Source organism: Penicillium nucicola, assembly GCF_028828085.1.
Source record: "Penicillium nucicola strain IBT 29836 chromosome Unknown utg000010l, whole genome shotgun sequence".
NCBI classification, from domain to species: domain Eukaryota; kingdom Fungi; phylum Ascomycota; class Eurotiomycetes; order Eurotiales; family Aspergillaceae; genus Penicillium; species Penicillium nucicola.
Genome location: NW_026643134.1, coordinates 3,928,896 through 3,946,349, shown reverse-complemented (window position 1 = coordinate 3,946,349; position 17,454 = coordinate 3,928,896). Strand labels below are relative to the sequence as shown.

The 17,454-nt window shown below is 49.3% G+C and overlaps 7 protein-coding genes across 7 annotated transcripts; 1 reads left to right on the top strand and 6 right to left on the bottom strand.

Annotated features, from left to right (window-relative positions):
- Positions 1-1,888: 1,888 nt before the first annotated feature.
- Positions 1,889-3,469, bottom strand: N7511_010067 (GTP-binding protein RBG1; the record flags this gene model as incomplete). Its single annotated transcript, XM_057132444.1, has 9 exons — positions 1,889-1,908; positions 1,968-2,088; positions 2,147-2,503; positions 2,560-2,897; positions 2,950-3,020; positions 3,082-3,118; positions 3,176-3,253; positions 3,317-3,380; positions 3,449-3,469. 9 exons carry the CDS (start codon positions 3,467-3,469, stop codon positions 1,889-1,891), a joined length of 1,107 nt encoding a protein of 368 aa, XP_056980432.1.
- Positions 3,470-3,958: 489 nt separating this feature from the next.
- On the top strand, positions 3,959-4,838 carry N7511_010066 (putative cysteine dioxygenase Cdo1; the record flags this gene model as incomplete). The annotated part of the gene is made up of 4 exons (XM_057132443.1): positions 3,959-4,222; positions 4,297-4,368; positions 4,448-4,643; positions 4,708-4,838. 4 exons carry the CDS (start codon positions 3,959-3,961, stop codon positions 4,836-4,838), a joined length of 663 nt encoding a protein of 220 aa, XP_056980431.1.
- Positions 4,839-5,570: 732 nt separating this feature from the next.
- Positions 5,571-7,897, bottom strand: N7511_010065 (uncharacterized protein; the record flags this gene model as incomplete). The annotated part of the gene is made up of 5 exons (XM_057132442.1): positions 5,571-6,336; positions 6,384-7,000; positions 7,050-7,634; positions 7,709-7,815; positions 7,870-7,897. Coding segments are annotated over 5 exons (2,103 nt in total), but the record flags the coding sequence as incomplete, so codon positions are not given.
- A 773-nt stretch (positions 7,898-8,670) lies between these two features.
- Positions 8,671-10,234, bottom strand: N7511_010064 (alpha/beta fold hydrolase; the record flags this gene model as incomplete). Its single annotated transcript, XM_057132441.1, has 3 exons — positions 8,671-9,474; positions 9,531-10,009; positions 10,087-10,234. 3 exons carry the CDS (start codon positions 10,232-10,234, stop codon positions 8,671-8,673), a joined length of 1,431 nt encoding a protein of 476 aa, XP_056980429.1.
- A 900-nt stretch (positions 10,235-11,134) lies between these two features.
- Positions 11,135-12,990, bottom strand: N7511_010063 (putative capsule-associated protein CAP1; the record flags this gene model as incomplete). Its single annotated transcript, XM_057132440.1, has 2 exons — positions 11,135-11,186; positions 11,240-12,990. The coding sequence occupies 2 exons, from the start codon at positions 12,988-12,990 to the stop codon at positions 11,135-11,137; spliced, it is 1,803 nt and encodes a 600-aa protein (XP_056980428.1).
- A 490-nt stretch (positions 12,991-13,480) lies between these two features.
- On the bottom strand, positions 13,481-14,420 carry N7511_010062 (ferric reductase-like transmembrane domain-containing protein; the record flags this gene model as incomplete). Its single annotated transcript, XM_057132439.1, has 2 exons — positions 13,481-14,055; positions 14,117-14,420. 2 exons carry the CDS (start codon positions 14,418-14,420, stop codon positions 13,481-13,483), a joined length of 879 nt encoding a protein of 292 aa, XP_056980427.1.
- Positions 14,421-15,099: 679 nt separating this feature from the next.
- Positions 15,100-17,409, bottom strand: N7511_010061 (protein phosphatase 2A structural subunit TPD3; the record flags this gene model as incomplete). The annotated part of the gene is made up of 9 exons (XM_057132438.1): positions 15,100-15,438; positions 15,490-15,827; positions 15,883-15,983; positions 16,036-16,180; positions 16,235-16,349; positions 16,415-16,906; positions 16,960-17,111; positions 17,171-17,276; positions 17,347-17,409. The coding sequence occupies 9 exons, from the start codon at positions 17,407-17,409 to the stop codon at positions 15,100-15,102; spliced, it is 1,851 nt and encodes a 616-aa protein (XP_056980426.1).
- Positions 17,410-17,454: the final 45 nt, after the last annotated feature.

The following is a 17,454-nucleotide window of genomic DNA, read 5'->3' as shown; positions in this document are numbered from 1 at the left end:
CTGAGAACGGACCAGATCGTGAACAGCCCCCCTCCTTCAAAGAACAATTTTTTCACCAGATCGGATATTCTCCACCTTGACTAACAGAATTCTGGTTCATAAGATGCAAACTACAGTTAGCGTACCAGTATTTCTTCCCGACTTGGAATGGGGGTTGAGATCAGATAACCGTTGACATCCCGACCATTCACCGCTCCTTGTACATTAGCCCTACTTTGCCTCACTTTTTGCTTTTTCCCTGCTTTTCCTTTATCTTTGCCTTTTCCCTTCGTTCTTTTGGCTCCTTTTTCAAATGGGTAAGTTGGCCCATGCAGATCCTTAGTCCATTTTATACCTCTCATTTTCTCGGTAGCGAGCAAACTGGTCCACGGAAAAGCCAGAAGCTAGCATTGGACTACTGTACCCATACGGAGTATGAAAAGAGAACGTGCCAGTAGTCGAGTTGACAGATCAAGTGTGGATAGAGCCCAAAAGCCCCCCCCTATCATAAATCTTGGGTGTTTTATCCCCTTGTAAACAACCTATCGGATACCGCTCTCAATCCGCTCCTTCAAGTCGCAAAGTCTACGCACGCAGCCGAAAAGAGGCCCGTCATGATCACCATTGCCGAACTTCTAGGTCAGTGCGGACCCATGCACACCATAATTGCCTTTCCCGTTTTGTTCCCCTCGAAGCTATCGATTTTCCAATCTCGGAGCTTTCTAAGCTGACACTTGAGACAGTCCTCGAAATTAAGTAACATCCTACACAAAAGTACGGGGATCGGCAGAGGTAAACGAAAGACCTGGGCTAGACCTGGTGGCTTTCGGTTACTGCCTGACTCGTCAGCCTGGGCGCAGATGAGGATGGGGGTAAAACGAAAAGAGAAAAAGAAAAAGCAAAGACACCCTAAATTCTCATATCATACAAAGATTTCAGATGACTAGCAAGGATGCTGCACAGGACGGGATGGAATTATGTAGGGGAATTCGCCAATCGGATTACCTTCGATATGATTGCCCATGCAGGCGTCCTTGGGAATTTTTAGAATCCCTACAAGGCCGATAAGAGGGTGTATCGTCTGATGCTATTGCGGTTTTGGATATAACCCGGGGGGTCTATTGGTTCAACGTGGTAAATTCTTGCAGGTGCATATTTAGTGCATGGAGAGGGGCAATATGTGGCTGCTCGCCGCCATCGGGTTGGGGTTTTGATATACAGTAAGCCATCGGGATTGGGCAACAAAAGCAATATATGACTGGAGATGTGGTATTTTCTTTCATCGATTTTTGTTTGATTTTCTAAGAAGCCACCCGGCAAGTATGAAGAATAGACTCGCTTGCCGTGAAGACCTGGATCTAGAACTTTTTCGGTTGAATCATAGACAAAGAAACAAAGAACCTCGAATGGGAAAAAAAAAAAAAGAAGGGGGTAATCATAACAATATGGACTGGTCGCTTCCGTCAACTACCAAACAAAGAAATGACACTCGCATGCCAAGGGCATCAAAAACTACCCATGGCTTTTTTTTTCTCACCTCGTGTCTGCCCCTGGGCTTGTGTGACCCCTGGCATACGCCTACTCGAGTTCACCAACCCGCAAGCACCAAGATGTACAGTAAGCAGGTGCCATGCAGGCTACCTGCTCGCAGCCCATCAATCTCGTCAAAACGTAGCTCTGTGACTCAGGTTTCCCCCCAATTCATCTTGGTTGCCCGTGCTGGAGCCAGTCTATCCAACCACGCTCGAGTCCGGTGGCGTCTTACGGGGAGCTATCCCAGAAGCTGTGTGCCTGTCACATTGAAGGCGCAAAGACATGCTGGCACAGACCACCTGCCACCAGCGCCGCTTGGATTAGCTCGCCGCTCCGCACGCGGGCTGTAGGGGTCTAGGATTTGTGGCCAAATCCTTTACCGCTTCACAATCGACACTGTAGCCCAGTCAGTTTCCAAATTCAATAGTTACATTGGAGATACAGGGTTCGCTTACCAATGTCTTCGTCGGCAAGCTCGTGTGAAAGACCAACACGCTGGGGCTGGTGCTTTACGGAGCGACCATACACGATAGCGTGCTTGAAGTCGTCCTTGATAGTGCGGTGAATGGAGTTACACTAATTGCGGTCAGTTCGTGCTTTTCCTGTGTCAAAGATAAGGGTGATTGGTCCATACGAAGTCCTCGACTGTGCATGCATAAGAACGCAGCACAACAGGTGCCGAGTAATCGGGTGCTCTGCCCTTGGGCTTGGTATAGATTCGGCGCAGTTGAAGCTTGTCCCACATCATTTCCATCAGCTCATCAACGTTCCATCCATGCTCCGAACTGATGGGACAGGCGTCAGGAATCCGGTAAAGCAGGTCCAACTCTTCGATGGAGATGGCATCGATCTTGTTCAAGGCGTAAATGACGGGAATGTAGCTTCGGCTCTTGGCTTCAAGGACATCAATCAGATCATCGATAGTAGCGTCACATCGAATGGAGATATCAGCAGACGAAATCTTATACTCGTTCATCACAGCTCGGATTTCCTGGACATATTGGTTAGTTTTGTTCCAAACTTCGTGGTTTTCAATGGGATTCTCACATCGTTGTCAATGTGAGTCAAAGGTTGGGTACTAGTGATGGCAATACCACCCTTGTCCTTCTTCTTGAACAAGATGTTTGGGGGCTTCTTGTTGCACCGAATACCGAATCCTTCCAATTCGTTTTCAATGACACGCTTGTCAACCAATGGCTTGTTCACGTCAAGAACAATGAAGATAAGGTTGCAAGTCTTGGCCACTGCAATAACTTGTCGACCACGACCCTTTCCGTCTTTGGCACCTTGAATAATACCGGGAAGATCGAGAATCTGAATCTTAGCACCGTTGTACATCACTTGACCGGGGACAGTTGTGAGGGTTGTGAACTCGTAAGCGGCAGCTGAATAGAGACATTAGAATTTGTCGTGTGGGAAGGCACTGCTCCAACTAACCTTCGGAATGCTGGCCAGTCAATTTATTCATCAAGGTACTCTTTCCGACAGATGGGAAACCAATGAAGCCACTGCTTAGTGTAAGTATTTCTGTATCACGAACTCCTTGTCGTCCTCGATTAGACTACTCACACACTAGCAACACCAGTACGCGCAACGTCGAAACCGGCTGAAGACACAAGTTAGCAACCCTAATGACCCTTTAAGACTACTAGCAAGTACTTACCACCTCCGCCGCCACCACCTCCACTGCTTGGAGTCAAGAGTTCACGCTTGAGCTTAGCAAGTTTTGCCTTCAACTGTCCTGCACAGGTTGTCAAAAATCATGTCGATGACGTCGAATGGGTGTTTGGGTGTGCGCGCGTACCCAAATGGAACGAAGTGTTCTTGTTTTTTTGAGTCCGAGCCATTTCGGACTCGATCTCTTTGATCTGGTCGGGAAAATGGCATGGTTAGTGACATGCGACGTCATGGTCAAAATTCTGAGCGATCAACTCACCTTTTCAATAGTGGTCGACATCTTGGCGATTGAAACCAGCAATCAAAAAAGCAAAGCTGTAATGGGAATCCCCGAACTCAGGGACTCGAAAGGGACTCGGATGTGTCTGGGAGAGCGAGAGCACTGAAAAGCACTTGCGGACAATCTTTGAATTGTGGCACCGCAGTTTTTAGTCAGGGCGGGGTGGAAACCTCAGGCAACAAGGGCAATTATGTCATTGGCTGCCTGAGAAAAGGGGCGGCCAATATCGCTTCTTATCGCTTATCGCGCAACTGCTTTGCGACTTGCGACTTCACTACTTTCTTACTTGGGCGTTTCAACTTTACATCAATGGACGATTGCCATTCGTAGGCCTTGCGGTCCAAATCGATTCCTACTATTGGTGATAATTTCAAGCACGCAATACTTCCCACTTCATTCCTCCACCTCCGACCTCCGATAGCGCTCCTTTTTCTCCGTACCCTACAACACACAGAAGCCAGTGAACAGCTCTCGGGCTACCTTGACACCATGCCTTTCCTTAAATCTGAATTTCAAATATCCGAAAATAATCGTACAGGCACAGAGACCTTCGAGAGGCTCGTTGAGAATTTGAGTGCGGCTTTAGGTCCGAGTTCGGGGCTCGATTCAAGCGATGTTGACCCGATGGAAATACAACTTTTGATGGAGAAATATATTTCAAATGAAGAAGAATGGGGCTCGTACGCACTAGGTGATGCGAGCAGGACCTACACAAGAAATTTAATCGACGAGGGCAACGGCAAGAGCAACTTGGTAGGTCAGGCCATTGCCATTCCAATGGCAAATATATCGCTTGGGGGAGTACACAAGCTAACTGTTTATACTAGTTGATTTTAGTATGGAGTCCTGGAAAAGGCAGTTCAATCCATGACCATGCTAACGCACACTGTGTCATGAAAGTACGTCAACATTCAGTCGTAAATATCGACTTCATCGGGAACATTCGGATATGGTTCTGAAGCTGACCTCAAAATATAGATCTTGAAAGGCAAACTTCAAGAGGACCTCTACTCATGGCCTGACCAGGCAAAAATAGAGGAAGGTCAAACCTCACCACCGCAACTTACCAAGCAAACCACCATTGGCGAGAACCAAGTGACTTACATGTCTGATAAACTTGGTCTGCATCGTATATCCAACCCTGATCCACAAGAGTTCGCTATCTCACTTCATCGTATGTCTACAACACTCTTTATTTATTCTTACTCAAGGCCATGAGACTCTAACATTGCATGCAGTTTATACACCACCCAACGCTGCCCTTCACGGCTTCTCCATTTTTGACGCGAGAACTGGCAAGGCATTCCATATCAAGCAGACCAACTTTTACTCCTATCGTGGTCAACGCCTTGATGATGGACAGGAGTAACGTAACCCTGTCTGTCCAGCTAGACTTTTTCTTCATTGATACCCTTTCTCTATTTTTAGCGTTGAAAGACTTTATCAAACGGGACTGTTTGTTGTATTTTTATGCATAGATACACAGTTTTGCCATTTTTGCGACCAATGGATTGTCACCAGACTTAAACTTCATAGCCTTCGTAATTGAAGAAACCTTAAAGAAATTCGGAGCTTGATAATATAGACGTTTCGCTAGCAGTATAGAGCTGAACTTGAGGCAGATTACATAAAGCAACAAAGTAGGCAGCACACTTAGAGTGAGACGTTTCCATTTAGCCTTGCTATTAATATTTCCACTAACCAAACATGAAGTATGCATCTCGAGCTTTCCAATACATATGCAAATGCAACGCGAGAAATGAGAAATGAGAATGAAAATGAAAAAAAAAAAAAAACCACTAAACACTCATCAGATATCCAAAAAGATCAAGAAATGACAATGAGAAGAAAAATGGCCAAAAAAACCAGATGAAAAGAAAATAAAATAAAAGAAAGAAACCTTGGAAAGAATAGATCATCACTCAGTCCTCAAATGTCCCCTCAAAACGACCTCTTTGAGGCAACCCAGCAAGAATTCTAGAAAGTTGCTCCGGATGCTCCAAGACCTCCGACTGCCGACGATGCAACTCCTCGAGCATCGCCAGGGGATTCTGTAGACCGCCACAATAAGTATGTTGCGTTAAGCAAGGAAGAAAACGCATCAACCGTGACACCCACCCATTCCTCTTGACTCAGCACGCCCTCCGCAGCGGGAAGGCCATGCGCGCCAGAGGCGTCGCCCCCCCTCGCCGTAACTGCCCCTGCCACTGGTGCGGTGGATTGGCGCGGGCGTTACGGGGAGACTGGGGCGTTCGACTTCGGTCGGGAAGTCTGTGATTATGGTGCTTGGTTTGCGGCCTGTGCCTGTGGACGGGGGTGAGGAGACGCTGTCTCTGTCTCTGAGGCTTGTACCGCTCGTGGTTGAATGCGAGGAGCCTGGGCTGGAGATTACTTGGGTTTTGGCTTTGCGGGCCTGCTGGACCGTCTCAATGTACCGCTGGATTTCGGGATCTTCGTCCCAGGCGTTGGAGCGGGTGTATGTTTGCCAGGACTCGGAGCTTGGTTCGTAGGGGACTCGCGTGTAGGAGGGGCCGGAGGGGGGTGGGGATGAGGGGGTATAGATGTTGAAGGGGTCGTTGGTTGGCTGGGGCTCCATTTGGAGATGGATTGGTTCGTCTTCGGTTGGTTCTGGGGGTGGTTGCTCGATGGGGAATACGCGAGTTGGTTTGGGAGCGTGGTTCTCCCAGGGGAATACTGGGGCGGGCTTTTCTGGTGCTGATCTGGTTGCGGGGACTTGGTAGTACATGTTTCTTGGTGCCTCGGGGTAGGATGCAGGGGGCTGGAAGAGTTGAGTGTCATCAGACATGGTGTATGTCTTTTGTTGCAGGCTGATTCCTTCCGGTTTGGAATTTACAGGTGGTGGTTCTCTGTATAAAATAAGCAGGTGTTCAGTCTAACAAGGTGCTTATCTTACCGTGCTGGGTCCCATTCGTACTTGGGCGCCTCAAAGGTCGGAGGCTCTGGCGTCGGAGAAGGTGGACGTTGGTATGGCTCGCCCATTGAAGCAATGGGAGGAATCGGCGTTACTGGCTGCGGTGAATGGATTTGATGACTTCCCTCATCCGGTTGCTGCTGGTAGACTTGCGGTATCTCATGATGCGTCATCTCATGGCTCAATTTGGGGGCAAATGTAATTGGCGCCGTGTAAGGCAATGGTGGGATATAAGTCGAGACATGCTCCTCTCCTCTGACATATTGAGGTACCATACTCAATACAGGAGCCGGGGTTGGTTGGCCCGGAGCCGCATGGTGCTCATGAGACGCATCATACGACTGTGCATGATGCTCAGTGTGGTGCTCGATAGCTGCATGTCCTTTATGGTGTGATATTTCCTCGTGGTGGAAGCTCTCAGGCTGGTGTTGCTGATCGAAATGAACATGGTGTGGCTGCGGCCATTGCTCATTGTGAGATTCCGTTGGCTGATTTCCATGAGCATGAGTAGCATAGTCTTCGCTGCTGGACTTTGATATAATCTGGGGCTGGTGGTGCGATGTCTCGGTCCCACCTGGTGCACCTTGCGGCTGTGATACCTAGCAACGGTCAGTCTGAGAGACCCAAAGGATCAATTCCAATACATACGAATGGTAAACGATAATGCTTGTCATAAATAGCCCACCACCGACCTAGTAGCTGATTGTATGGAGACTCCAGCGGAACAATCTGCCTCGGCATGGTCCACGGCTTCTGAGAACCAATGAAGTGAATAAGACTGATGGTACTTTGGAAATGCTTGTACGCAGGAATGTACTGGTAATTAGCACTCGGTGTGCAATTATACGTGAAGCTTAGCCTATGCCAGTCCCGGAAGTGCATATTTAGCAATCCCTGATCCGCGCCATCGAAGCTGATGCCTCGCTCGGCCAGAGCCTTGAGCGCATAGTAGTCCTGCAGATTAGGCCGGAGGACCATCAAGCCACTATTAAAGCAATCAGGCCAGCCAACATCAGGCGCAGCGGCGAAGTCTGTGTCCAGCTCTAACAGCTCGTCGGGAGCTCGCAGGGACACGACATCACAATCAATGTATACGACCCGCTTATATTGTGTGAGGCGCCAAAGCTCGATCTTGGTGAACGTTGCAATCAGGTCCGGGCGATCCATGAGCCAGAGGTTCGCCGGGGTGCCGTTCACCATCGAGCTCACTGGGATCAGCTCATCGTAGACGGTCTTGGCACGAAAACGTCAGTTAAGTCCGAATGCCTATAGAGCCACTCGGAAGGGCAGGAGAGGGTCGATCATACCCGTAACTCAGCTATGGTGGCTGACTGTAGTTTGTCCGGCGTGAAGAGAGCTACCAGCTTAGCTTTCGTGCCATTGTCGCGTAAGGAATGGGCAAGGACCATAGCACCTAAGGCAGGGCGAGTTAGCCAGGTAATTGGTTCGCCACATGACGATCACTTACCCGGAAGATAATGATCACTCAACAGGAGCTGCAGCTTGTCGTCAGCATGTTCACATCCTTTCATCCTGACCTCCGTCGACAGGTTTGAAAGGGATGGTCACCTACCGTACAGTAGACCCCGTCGGAAGCCATCGCGCCGGTCCCTCAACAGAAGAAGGGGAGCCCAACCAAGGAGAGAATGGAAGAATATAAAGGGCCCTATAATTAACCCACGGTTTAGTTCTGGACGTGTTCACGTCGGGTGTGATTTGTGGTACCTGGCCCGGACTCAGGTTGGACGAAAACAGCGGTTCTTCACTGCATGTCCCGAGGGTTGCCCAGGGGTAATGTGTTGGGAAAGAAAGTAGCTAAAAGAGCTAAGACTGAAGCTTGACAGAAGAGAAAAGAAAGTGTCAGACACACAGACCTTGAGACGAGGGGAAGTGGATGATTTCCGCGCCCCCTCACGCGGGTAAATCGTGCCTGGTTCTGGAGTTCCGGGGTTTGAGGAGGATTTGCCTCCAACACTCTCTCTACATCAATTGCAAGGCCTATCTATTCGCACATTCAACCCAGTATCAACCCATTTCTGCATCTTCGATCTCTTAAACTGAAACAGAAGAGGCCATGGCGACGTCCACCCCCGGTCATCTGCTAACCGCCTTAGCTCTAGTTGCCCGCAATAAGACGCGCTGCCCATAAATACGAGGCGTTGAGTCGGCAATTTGCCAACCAATTTTTTATAAAAAAGATTGTTAAGGATATGTCAAATCCATTTGCCAAATTCCAACGTTCCAAAGTTCCCAACTTTCAATGACACGGTCACCGACGAGCAGTAATCTTGGCCCCGGGGTAAGTTTTCGCAAGGGGAGTTTCGATGTCACCATGTTCTCCTTGCACAGCCCATTCAACAGCTGCAATCAAAGCTGCACTGCTCTCAGTCTCAATCGGCGTCCAATGTCCCGACCGCGGAAGCAAAACAATCTGACTGTTATTAACCAAGAAATCAGCCATCCCATCCAGACAAATTCTCTTGTCAAGCGCGATATCCTGCTCGCCCCAGATGATAGTGGAGCTAGCCTTGAGTCCAGGGCTATCGTCGAATAATCCAGCACCGCTACTCGGCCGGCGCAGCTCACTTCCGCTGGAGATGCTATGCAGGCTGGCGATTGTCTCGATGGATTTCGTCCAGCGTGCAATCGACGCGCCATCGCGGTAATAACCGGCCATGTGCATTGTGTGCGCAAATTCGCGCTCGGTCTCCAAGGTGGCGGGGTATCCATCCCCTACCGCAGTCTTGGATTTGAATTCGGCGACTGATGGGCCCATGCTGCTTGCCATACCCTCCGCCGCATCATAGGGTGTTATGCTACCACCGGAGGCGCGGACGTGAACGCCCTTGAGAAGGGAGTAGTTTCCACCGGTGAGGAATTGGTGTGCAAATGGCACAGGCAGTTGCATGGCGAAGATATAGCCTGACAAGAAGATCTGGCGGCCGATGGGGGCGATGTTGCGAAGTGCCTGCATGAGTGGGACACGCGCATCGCGTGGTGAGCGCCAGGCATTGCCGAGCATCTTCCTGGTTGTCGAAACTCTGCGGCTGATATTTTGTTTAATGAGTTTCATCTGCGAGTCGTCAGTCTTGATACTGTGCTCTGTGGGTGAGAGCTTGTGGGACTTACTGTTGGTCCATTAGACAAGATGAAGCGATGTGCCAGAGCTGGAGCTTCCTCGGCAAGGCGCATCGACAAGACGCAGCCCCAATCGTGCGCAACGATGATAGCCCTCTTCTTGTTGGTTTCTTCGCTCGAGTCCACACCATATTGGGTGCGAAGAGTGATAATCAATTCGGTCAATTTTTCTAGCACATTTGTAGCGCTGTATTTATCCAAGCTCTCGGTGCCTCCATAACCGGGTAGGTCAATAGCAACCAGAGAGGCAGCCTCGTGGAGGGCAGGTGATTTGAGTATGTGTCGCCAGATAGCCCAGCTATCTGGAAATCCATGGATGAAGATGACGAGAGGCTTATCGGAATTGAGGGTTTCCGGTGTATTAGGCTTGTCATTGGCAACAAAGTGAAACTTGAACCCGCTCGGCAAGGTCAGCATGTGGTGAGAAAGACCTTTGAAGTCCTCCGACAGGTTCCAGAGACGATCACGAGCTATACAGCAATGCAGACATTAGCTCAAATCTATGAATCCCATCTCGCACTGGATCGCCAGTAGCCAGTGCACTCACCAAGCTGCAGTTCCAGTTTCTCCTTCTCGGTAGGACGCTTGAAATAGGTACCCTTCTTCAGGGCAATCAGGGCATAAAGAACAATGGTAAAGAGGCCATAACTAAATACGAGGAGCGTAGTCAACGCTCGGAATAGGAACTTGGCCATAGTGACGACCAACTCAATTAACCATGGATATTTCCAATAGGTGTCAGTAGCCAGGAGTCAGAGGCATGGAGGAAGTTATATAAAGCTAAGCAAACATCATTGCCACAAATTCACGAGCGGAGCTACTGCCAAATGCGCCCATCCGAGGTCGCGTCACGACGCTTAGTCATCTGGATGTCTCAGATTTAGTTACAGGCCAAGTCTTCACTTTTCTGTTCAGTGCGGTTGATGAGCGTGATATTCTGTTTTCAAATTGTCCATTGCGTCGTTGTATCCATGTCATGTGGTTATGTCGATCAGTCGCCACTGCATCTCTGGCCTGGCTGCATCATAGGCTGTCTACACCCGAGACAAGCGGGCAAGACGTTGTGGCGAAGTGCTGAGAACATTTGACAGAAGTATATAATCTCTGGATGAATAAGAGGGAAAGCATCTTGGCAAGCATATCAAAAAAGAGCACATCAAACTTCTAGATTTAACGTGAAGCCCCCTGAATTGCTTGGTGAGATTCTGACTGACATCCCAAGGTGGAATGAGAGCACAAGGATCATATTATAAGTATACAGAGGCGTTTCAATATAGAGATGTTACATGTTTGATCTCAAAAGATTCCCATACCGGCAAACGCCAAATTTCTCTTCACATGCAACCGAATATCATCAGGAGGGTCTAAACCCATCAAACCCTCCAAGAGAATAGAACAAGAGGAATAAGAAAAGGGTATTAAACATGCATGTCGATGCAATTCAACAGGGAAAAACAAATAAGGTCGGGGAAAGCCATGATCTCGTCGAGTACCCACATGGGGCTTAAGGGAGGCTCAGCAAAACATAACACAAAGACACTCGGGAAGAAAGGGAGGAGTATATACAGAGCACTAGTGAGAGAATATTAGGTTGCTCAGAGGACAAAGCCCAATTGTTCACGGTTGTCGTCGACTAAACGGCCATACCTGGGAGAAGGTTAGCAAGGAAATCAAGTTAGAAACGTAGGAGTAGAACTTACTCCAAGAGTAACCGGAAGAACCAAACTTCCAAGTCTTCATTTCGTAACGTTTGCTGGGCCCAGCGCTGACCCTGGTTGGCAATTTGAAGAGCAGCCTTCTTGCCTTCTTCCTCTTTGGTGAAGTAGCGCATGCTCTCGGTATACTCGTTGCCTTTCAAGCTGAGAGGCACATAGTGTACCCAGGGCTTCAGCCACTCATCGTGCCATTCGCGGAAAATGGCAATCTTATAGACCATGCTGTTGCTATGGAGGAAAGCATGGAAACGTCCACTGAAGGCGTTACCGTCAATGTCAAGCAGATACTTGTGTGCCCACGCATCTTGCTGTCCAGCGGCTTTAACCACGCCGAAGTATTCGATCTGCGCGTTGCAGTCGTCTGGGTCGCACTGGCCGATGAATGTGAACTTGACATCGAACAAGTCACGGTTCATGTCCCGGCTCACTTCCTGTGAAACCCATGTGTTGTCCGGCTGGTGAACCATGATCTTGGTATTTCCCAACCCGTTGACATTGTCAACCAGCTGTTGTCTATGCTGGCGACGCCAGCCACCAGCGCGGGAGAATCCACCCGTTGTCGAGCCACGCCAGTACATGCGATCGGTCTTGGCCTCCCAAACATGGTCCTTGTGCTTGTCATATGGCACTTTGTCCGCCCAGTACCAAGGGCTCGGGTAGAGAATATCTTGGAAGCTGGATATCTTGCTCTGCGAGAAAATAGGGAACAGATCGTGGACGATATCAAAGGCGTTAGGCCGGTCAAAGAAGCCATATGTGCTGCGGAGGGAGGGAGTGTTGCAGATGTCGGAGGCCGCCGTAGTGTTAAAAATGAAACCTAGTTCACCGTACGCATAGGGGCTAACGTCATCCGGAGCGTCGTCATCGAGGGAGCGCGCGGGACTATCCACGGGGCAGGAGATTCGAGAGTTCGTCCAGGTCGGCTGGTGAGCGAAGCGGTTGAAACGAGTGGTGCGCACTTCATCGATACGGTCGCCCTTGTTGAGATCCGAAGCACGAGGGGACCACGCGTTGGTCGGATTAGGTTTCTTGAATGCGGCGGGAATCGCTTGGTCCTTCGCTGTCTGAACCAATCGTCGAAGGTCTGCGCTAGGGATAATCACGCGAGGCTCGTCGTGGATGTTGAAGACCAAGTCCATATCTGGCAAGTACTTGACAAAGGCTTCCATCATGCCAGCCGTGGCGTCTCGCTGCCATTTCCGATCATCGCCACCGCCATCCGTCAAGGACACTTTTCCATCACGGATCAGGACTCCAAGCACGGAATTGTCAAATCCAAGCGTCTCCCGCGCCCGGTCACGAATGGTGGCGGGCTTGAGGCCCCAGAATGGCAAGAGAGAGTGATAGATAGAATCAAATTCGTCAACGAACTGGACACCCTTCGCTTGGGCGAACTCGAACCATTTGTCAAAATGCGGCGGGGGGTGCATGTTATAACGGCGCTGGTACTCCGCCACGGCCTCGGTCAGGGTCTGCGACTGCCGGGACCGCGCATGATCGAAGTTCTGCTGCGCATTTTCGATCAAGCGCGAAACGGGGTGTTGCTTCTCAGGGGCCCATTTTGTCTGCTCCCCTTCGAATTTGGGGTGTTGGATCGGTTCGGGAGGGGGTATGTCGACGGGCTTCGGGGTAGGGGTTGAGGATCGTAATAATAAAAGAGAAAGACAGGCGACGGTGCCAATTGCCAGCAATACAATTAGCCGTTGGACGCGCATGCTGCCATTTGGGTGAGGCATGGGTGAAGAGCACACGTACAGGACTAAGAGTAGGGAGGGAGCCCAGAAAGTCGAGACTGGCTATTAATGGCGCCAAGACTTGGGGGCGCAGAATACGTAATCTCTGTCAACAGCCCTAGGGGTCGGAGGGAGAGAGAAAAGTAAAGATAGAGATGGATACATTTATGCAAGATTATACTGCATTCTTCTGCTTCCTTGCTTTCCATGTGAGGAATGCCCAAAGGTGTAGATGGCGCTTATACGGCTGTAACCCCTCCGGGCAAGCCACTATTGTCCTCGCCAATGATAGGGGGAAGGAAGACATATCTGAAATTTCGTACAGGGCTGAAAGCTTGGAGAAAGGCTTGAATAAAGCCTCCGGATACCGAATGTTCAATTAATGTTCATTAATTGATCGAATGGTGGAGCTATATATCTCCACTCTTTTAGGCAGCTCAGAAACAGGGTCTTTGTTAGCTTGTCAGCACTCAATGTTACATACTTTATTTTATTATCGACCTCCCCATTGTACCACGGCCCATGAACAGACTCCATTGAGTATTGAGGCCACAAAAGTCTGGGTCATGTACTTTTGCGCCTGCTGGACATGGAAGTAGGCGGCACCACACAACACCACGACCAAAAGGACATGGTAGAGGTAGAACATGCGCCTGCGTTCTTGGACGGGACCTTGCATTAGCCAACCTTGGAATCCATTCTGCTTAGCTCCACGAGGTCGTGCAAAGAGGAAGAGGGACACTACTGAGAAGATCGCAAGCAGGCCACATTGCACATCAAAGTCACGGACTCGTTTGAAGACCAAGAGACCAAATTCGGGATGACTGTTCTGCACAAAAAAGCTCATATACAGCGAAGCATGAGCGAGGAGAAGAGACGAGATCACCATTCGACCGAAGAGACGGTGATAAGGTGTCAAAGTTCGTTGAGAGATCCCAGTCAACACCGCGCACAAAGACGAAGCTCCTGGTTTCGTAGTTGAGATATATGCCGCTGGAGACATCAAGACTTGTATAGGAATCTGGGACAGGCCGACATGACCTAATGCTTTAGTCAAATGAAGATAGTCTGCGAGATATGTTAAAAGCTGATTCTTGGCTGGTCTTGGTTGACATGTTTGGAATCATACCATCTCCACTGTTCCAAATCGAAAGGCTCAGAAGCCATGATAGCCAGAGTCCGCAGATAAAATACTGCCGTCGAGTTTCTATCCACCCGGAAACAAGTGGGCGGTCCCACCACAAAAGTTGCCCACGGGCTGGCTTTGATGCCTTTCCCGAGGCCGTTGTCAGAGTCCGGATGACGCGTACTGCGACAATGACTACAGCGATAGACCATTGTGCATACTGTCCTCGAAGATCAATAAGGTCCCGGCGATGTAGCTTGTCGGATTCGGAGAGGGAAACAAAATGCCAGGGCCACGACGACGGCATTGTTCACTTGCTGACACAATTCAATGCTGAATATGAGCTGTGAGAGGGGCTTTCGTCCGGTCCAACAGCTCCGTATATGGTACAAAATGAATAAACTGGGGTTCAGATGTGCCGGTTCAGTGAGAGGTGTCCTTTTCATAAGCTGAAATCACAAGCGAAAAAGGGTTGATGCTAGTGAAGTAGCCAATGGGTATTCAATATATACGGAGCATCCACTGGCAATGGAAGCAGATTGCACTGTCTAATCTCTGAGGCAACGTGGTCGGCTTATACTTTTCCCCAAGCTCGCTGACAAATGAACTGCATTTCAAGGGTTGACGCGTCAAAATCACCTATTGGGCAACCCATTGCACAATTGTGTAGAGCATGCAGGCCGTAGACCTTTGACATGTCATAACTCATATGCCAGAGGAACGCTGTTCATATTCTACAATATCCTAGAATGGAAGGCGTTATCAAGAATCTCGCATTTGCTTTTGAGACTACTCTAGACGGCTCAATGATTATGTGTCGACCAAGCTCTCTACATTAAAAACGCCACTAAGACAGCTCATCCCAGTTTCTTGCTGGTTGTTCTCTAACGTGACAAAATGTACCACGTCCTGTCCCTTGCCTGCGGGTATCCGAATCATGTCTTTCCCCAAAGAGCAGATGATGTTATCATCCAATTGCGTAAAATTTAAGGGGAGGTTTGCATGGTCTCATCCTGGTTGCCACCAGCAGTTGTAGCGAAATATCGGACGTCCACATCGTCGTCCTCCTGTAGCTTCTCCAAACTGGGCACAACTCTGCTCTGAATCAACTCCTGGCTTTGAGGTGAGGGTGCAATAGTTTCCTCTGACTTCTCAACCTCAACCAAGGTCTTATCGGCCGGCAGACGACGCAAGGTAGAAATGAGTACAGCGTACGACTTGGCGACATTGAATCGGATGTTGGGGATATCGTCTGTCACAAGACGCTCCAGGATAGGGAGAAGAGAGCTCTCGATGATGTCGACTGTGACAACGGGGGCAAGGGTCTAATCACAGTTAGAGATCAAAAGATATACGCAAAATCAGGGAGAACTCACAGAAACAGCAAAGCATGTTGTCATGCGGTAAAGATAGTTGGGATGTTGTCCCATGGCCATCACCTTGGGAATAATAGAAGCCTTCGACCATTCGACTCCAAACACCTCAGTAAGTTTCTTCAAGTTCTCAGTAGCAGCCTCTCGGATTGAAAAGACAGTATCTCCAAGCCATCCCATGCAAAGATCGCTCAACTGCTCATCGAAGAACTCGACTCCCAATTGACTAGCGAGAAGAGGGATATATTCAATGATGGCAAGGCGCACGCGCCATTGCTTGTCCTCGGCCAGTTGAACAATAGCGGGAAGAAGGGACTGGGACAGAAGCTGGATACCAATAACTATAGATGCATTAGCGCAAAGTCCTCTCATAGCCAGACAATAAACTTTTCTCACCTTTGTTGACCTGTTCAAGCTTGGAGATGATGTGCAGGCGAACATCAGGGAACTCATCCTTAAGCATCTGAAGGAACATAGGCAAGAGGTGAGCAATAGTCCTAAGTTGTTTATTAGCGATTGTTTTGGGTCATCGAAATCAGTGGGACGAACTCGTCCTTGCCCAAAATGGGCGCAAGTCCGCTAATCTGAGTACCCAGAGAAGCTCGAACATGCTGAGATGGGTCAGACACCAGGTCTTCTACACTAGTCATGATCTCATTTAGAAGAGTGTCGCGGTCGATCAAATGACAGAAGCCTATATAAAAAGTTAGTCATTGTTACAAGCGACAAATATAACAGCGCATCATACCGGGAATTTGGCCAGCAATCGCAGTGCGAACCTCGGCCTCCGTATCCTTCAGAAGCTTGACAAAGGCAGGAACCATGTCACGAGTAATGACCTCTTCGTGGACAGCTTTAGCAATCTACAGTTTGTGTCAGTACTGCTGGTATATCATTGATACCAAGATCGGATAATCCGCTGACGAACCTTCTCATAGCGATCGGCAACCATGTATCGAACTCTCCAACTCTTATCCTCAAACAGACTGCGCAGCGATGTGAGCAAGACACCGTGGCTGGGTTGTTGCTCCTTGGGAATCTCCTCTGCAATTGCGATAAGAATATCCACAGTGAGCAGACGAACGCTATCCTGATCATCACCTGCCAGGTATTGGAAAAGAGGGATTATTTCATCAATAACAACCTGACTCTGCATCTCCTTCACAAACTTGGCCAAGTTGTTTGCCGCCTGTCGCCGGACCATTGGGGTTTCATCGTGTACCAAGGCACCAAACTGCTGTCGGAGGGTCTGTTGCAGCGCGGGGGTAGCTTTGCGGTATGGTGTGGAGTAGAGGCCAGTTGCGGAGACCTTTGAGGTGAACCAGTCTGCCTTTGACAGGCGCAAGACGAGAGGGACAAAGTGCTCTTCAACCTGACTCTCTGAGAGTTGCTCGCATACTTTGTTGAGCGATTCAACGGCCTGATCAAAAGGGTCAGAATTTCCTCTCATATCAAAAACCAAGTCGCATGTACCTTTTCTCTGACCAGAGGCTCCTCGATGGCCGCCAAATTCTCCAACGGAGACAGGAGCACGTGGCCATACTCCGGACCCCCAACGTATTCTGTAAAGTTGCCAAGTTCTTCGCTCAGCGCGGTCAAGACCTCATCCTCATCCTCCACGGAATCTAGCGATGAATAATGTCAGGTGGATTCGATCATCAGGAAGATGAGCGGGATAACCAACCATCCAGGAATGGGATAAGCTCCTCGCGGGTTCTGTCGGGGCCTAAAGCGAGCGCGATGGTGGATAGGCGGTGAATTGCATTAAGTCTAAGGAGGACATCATCGTGCTATGGGGTCATAAACTGTGAGCTCCGATATTCGCTACCACCACTTGTAGGAGGGGGAGGTTGTGGGTACCTTCAGCTCGTCAATGAGCACAGCGATGGGATAGAGCTCGTCGTTTTCGTTCTGGCCCTCCATTGTGAGTTTCAGAGGTGCTGTGAGATCAAGGGAAACGGCCTAGAA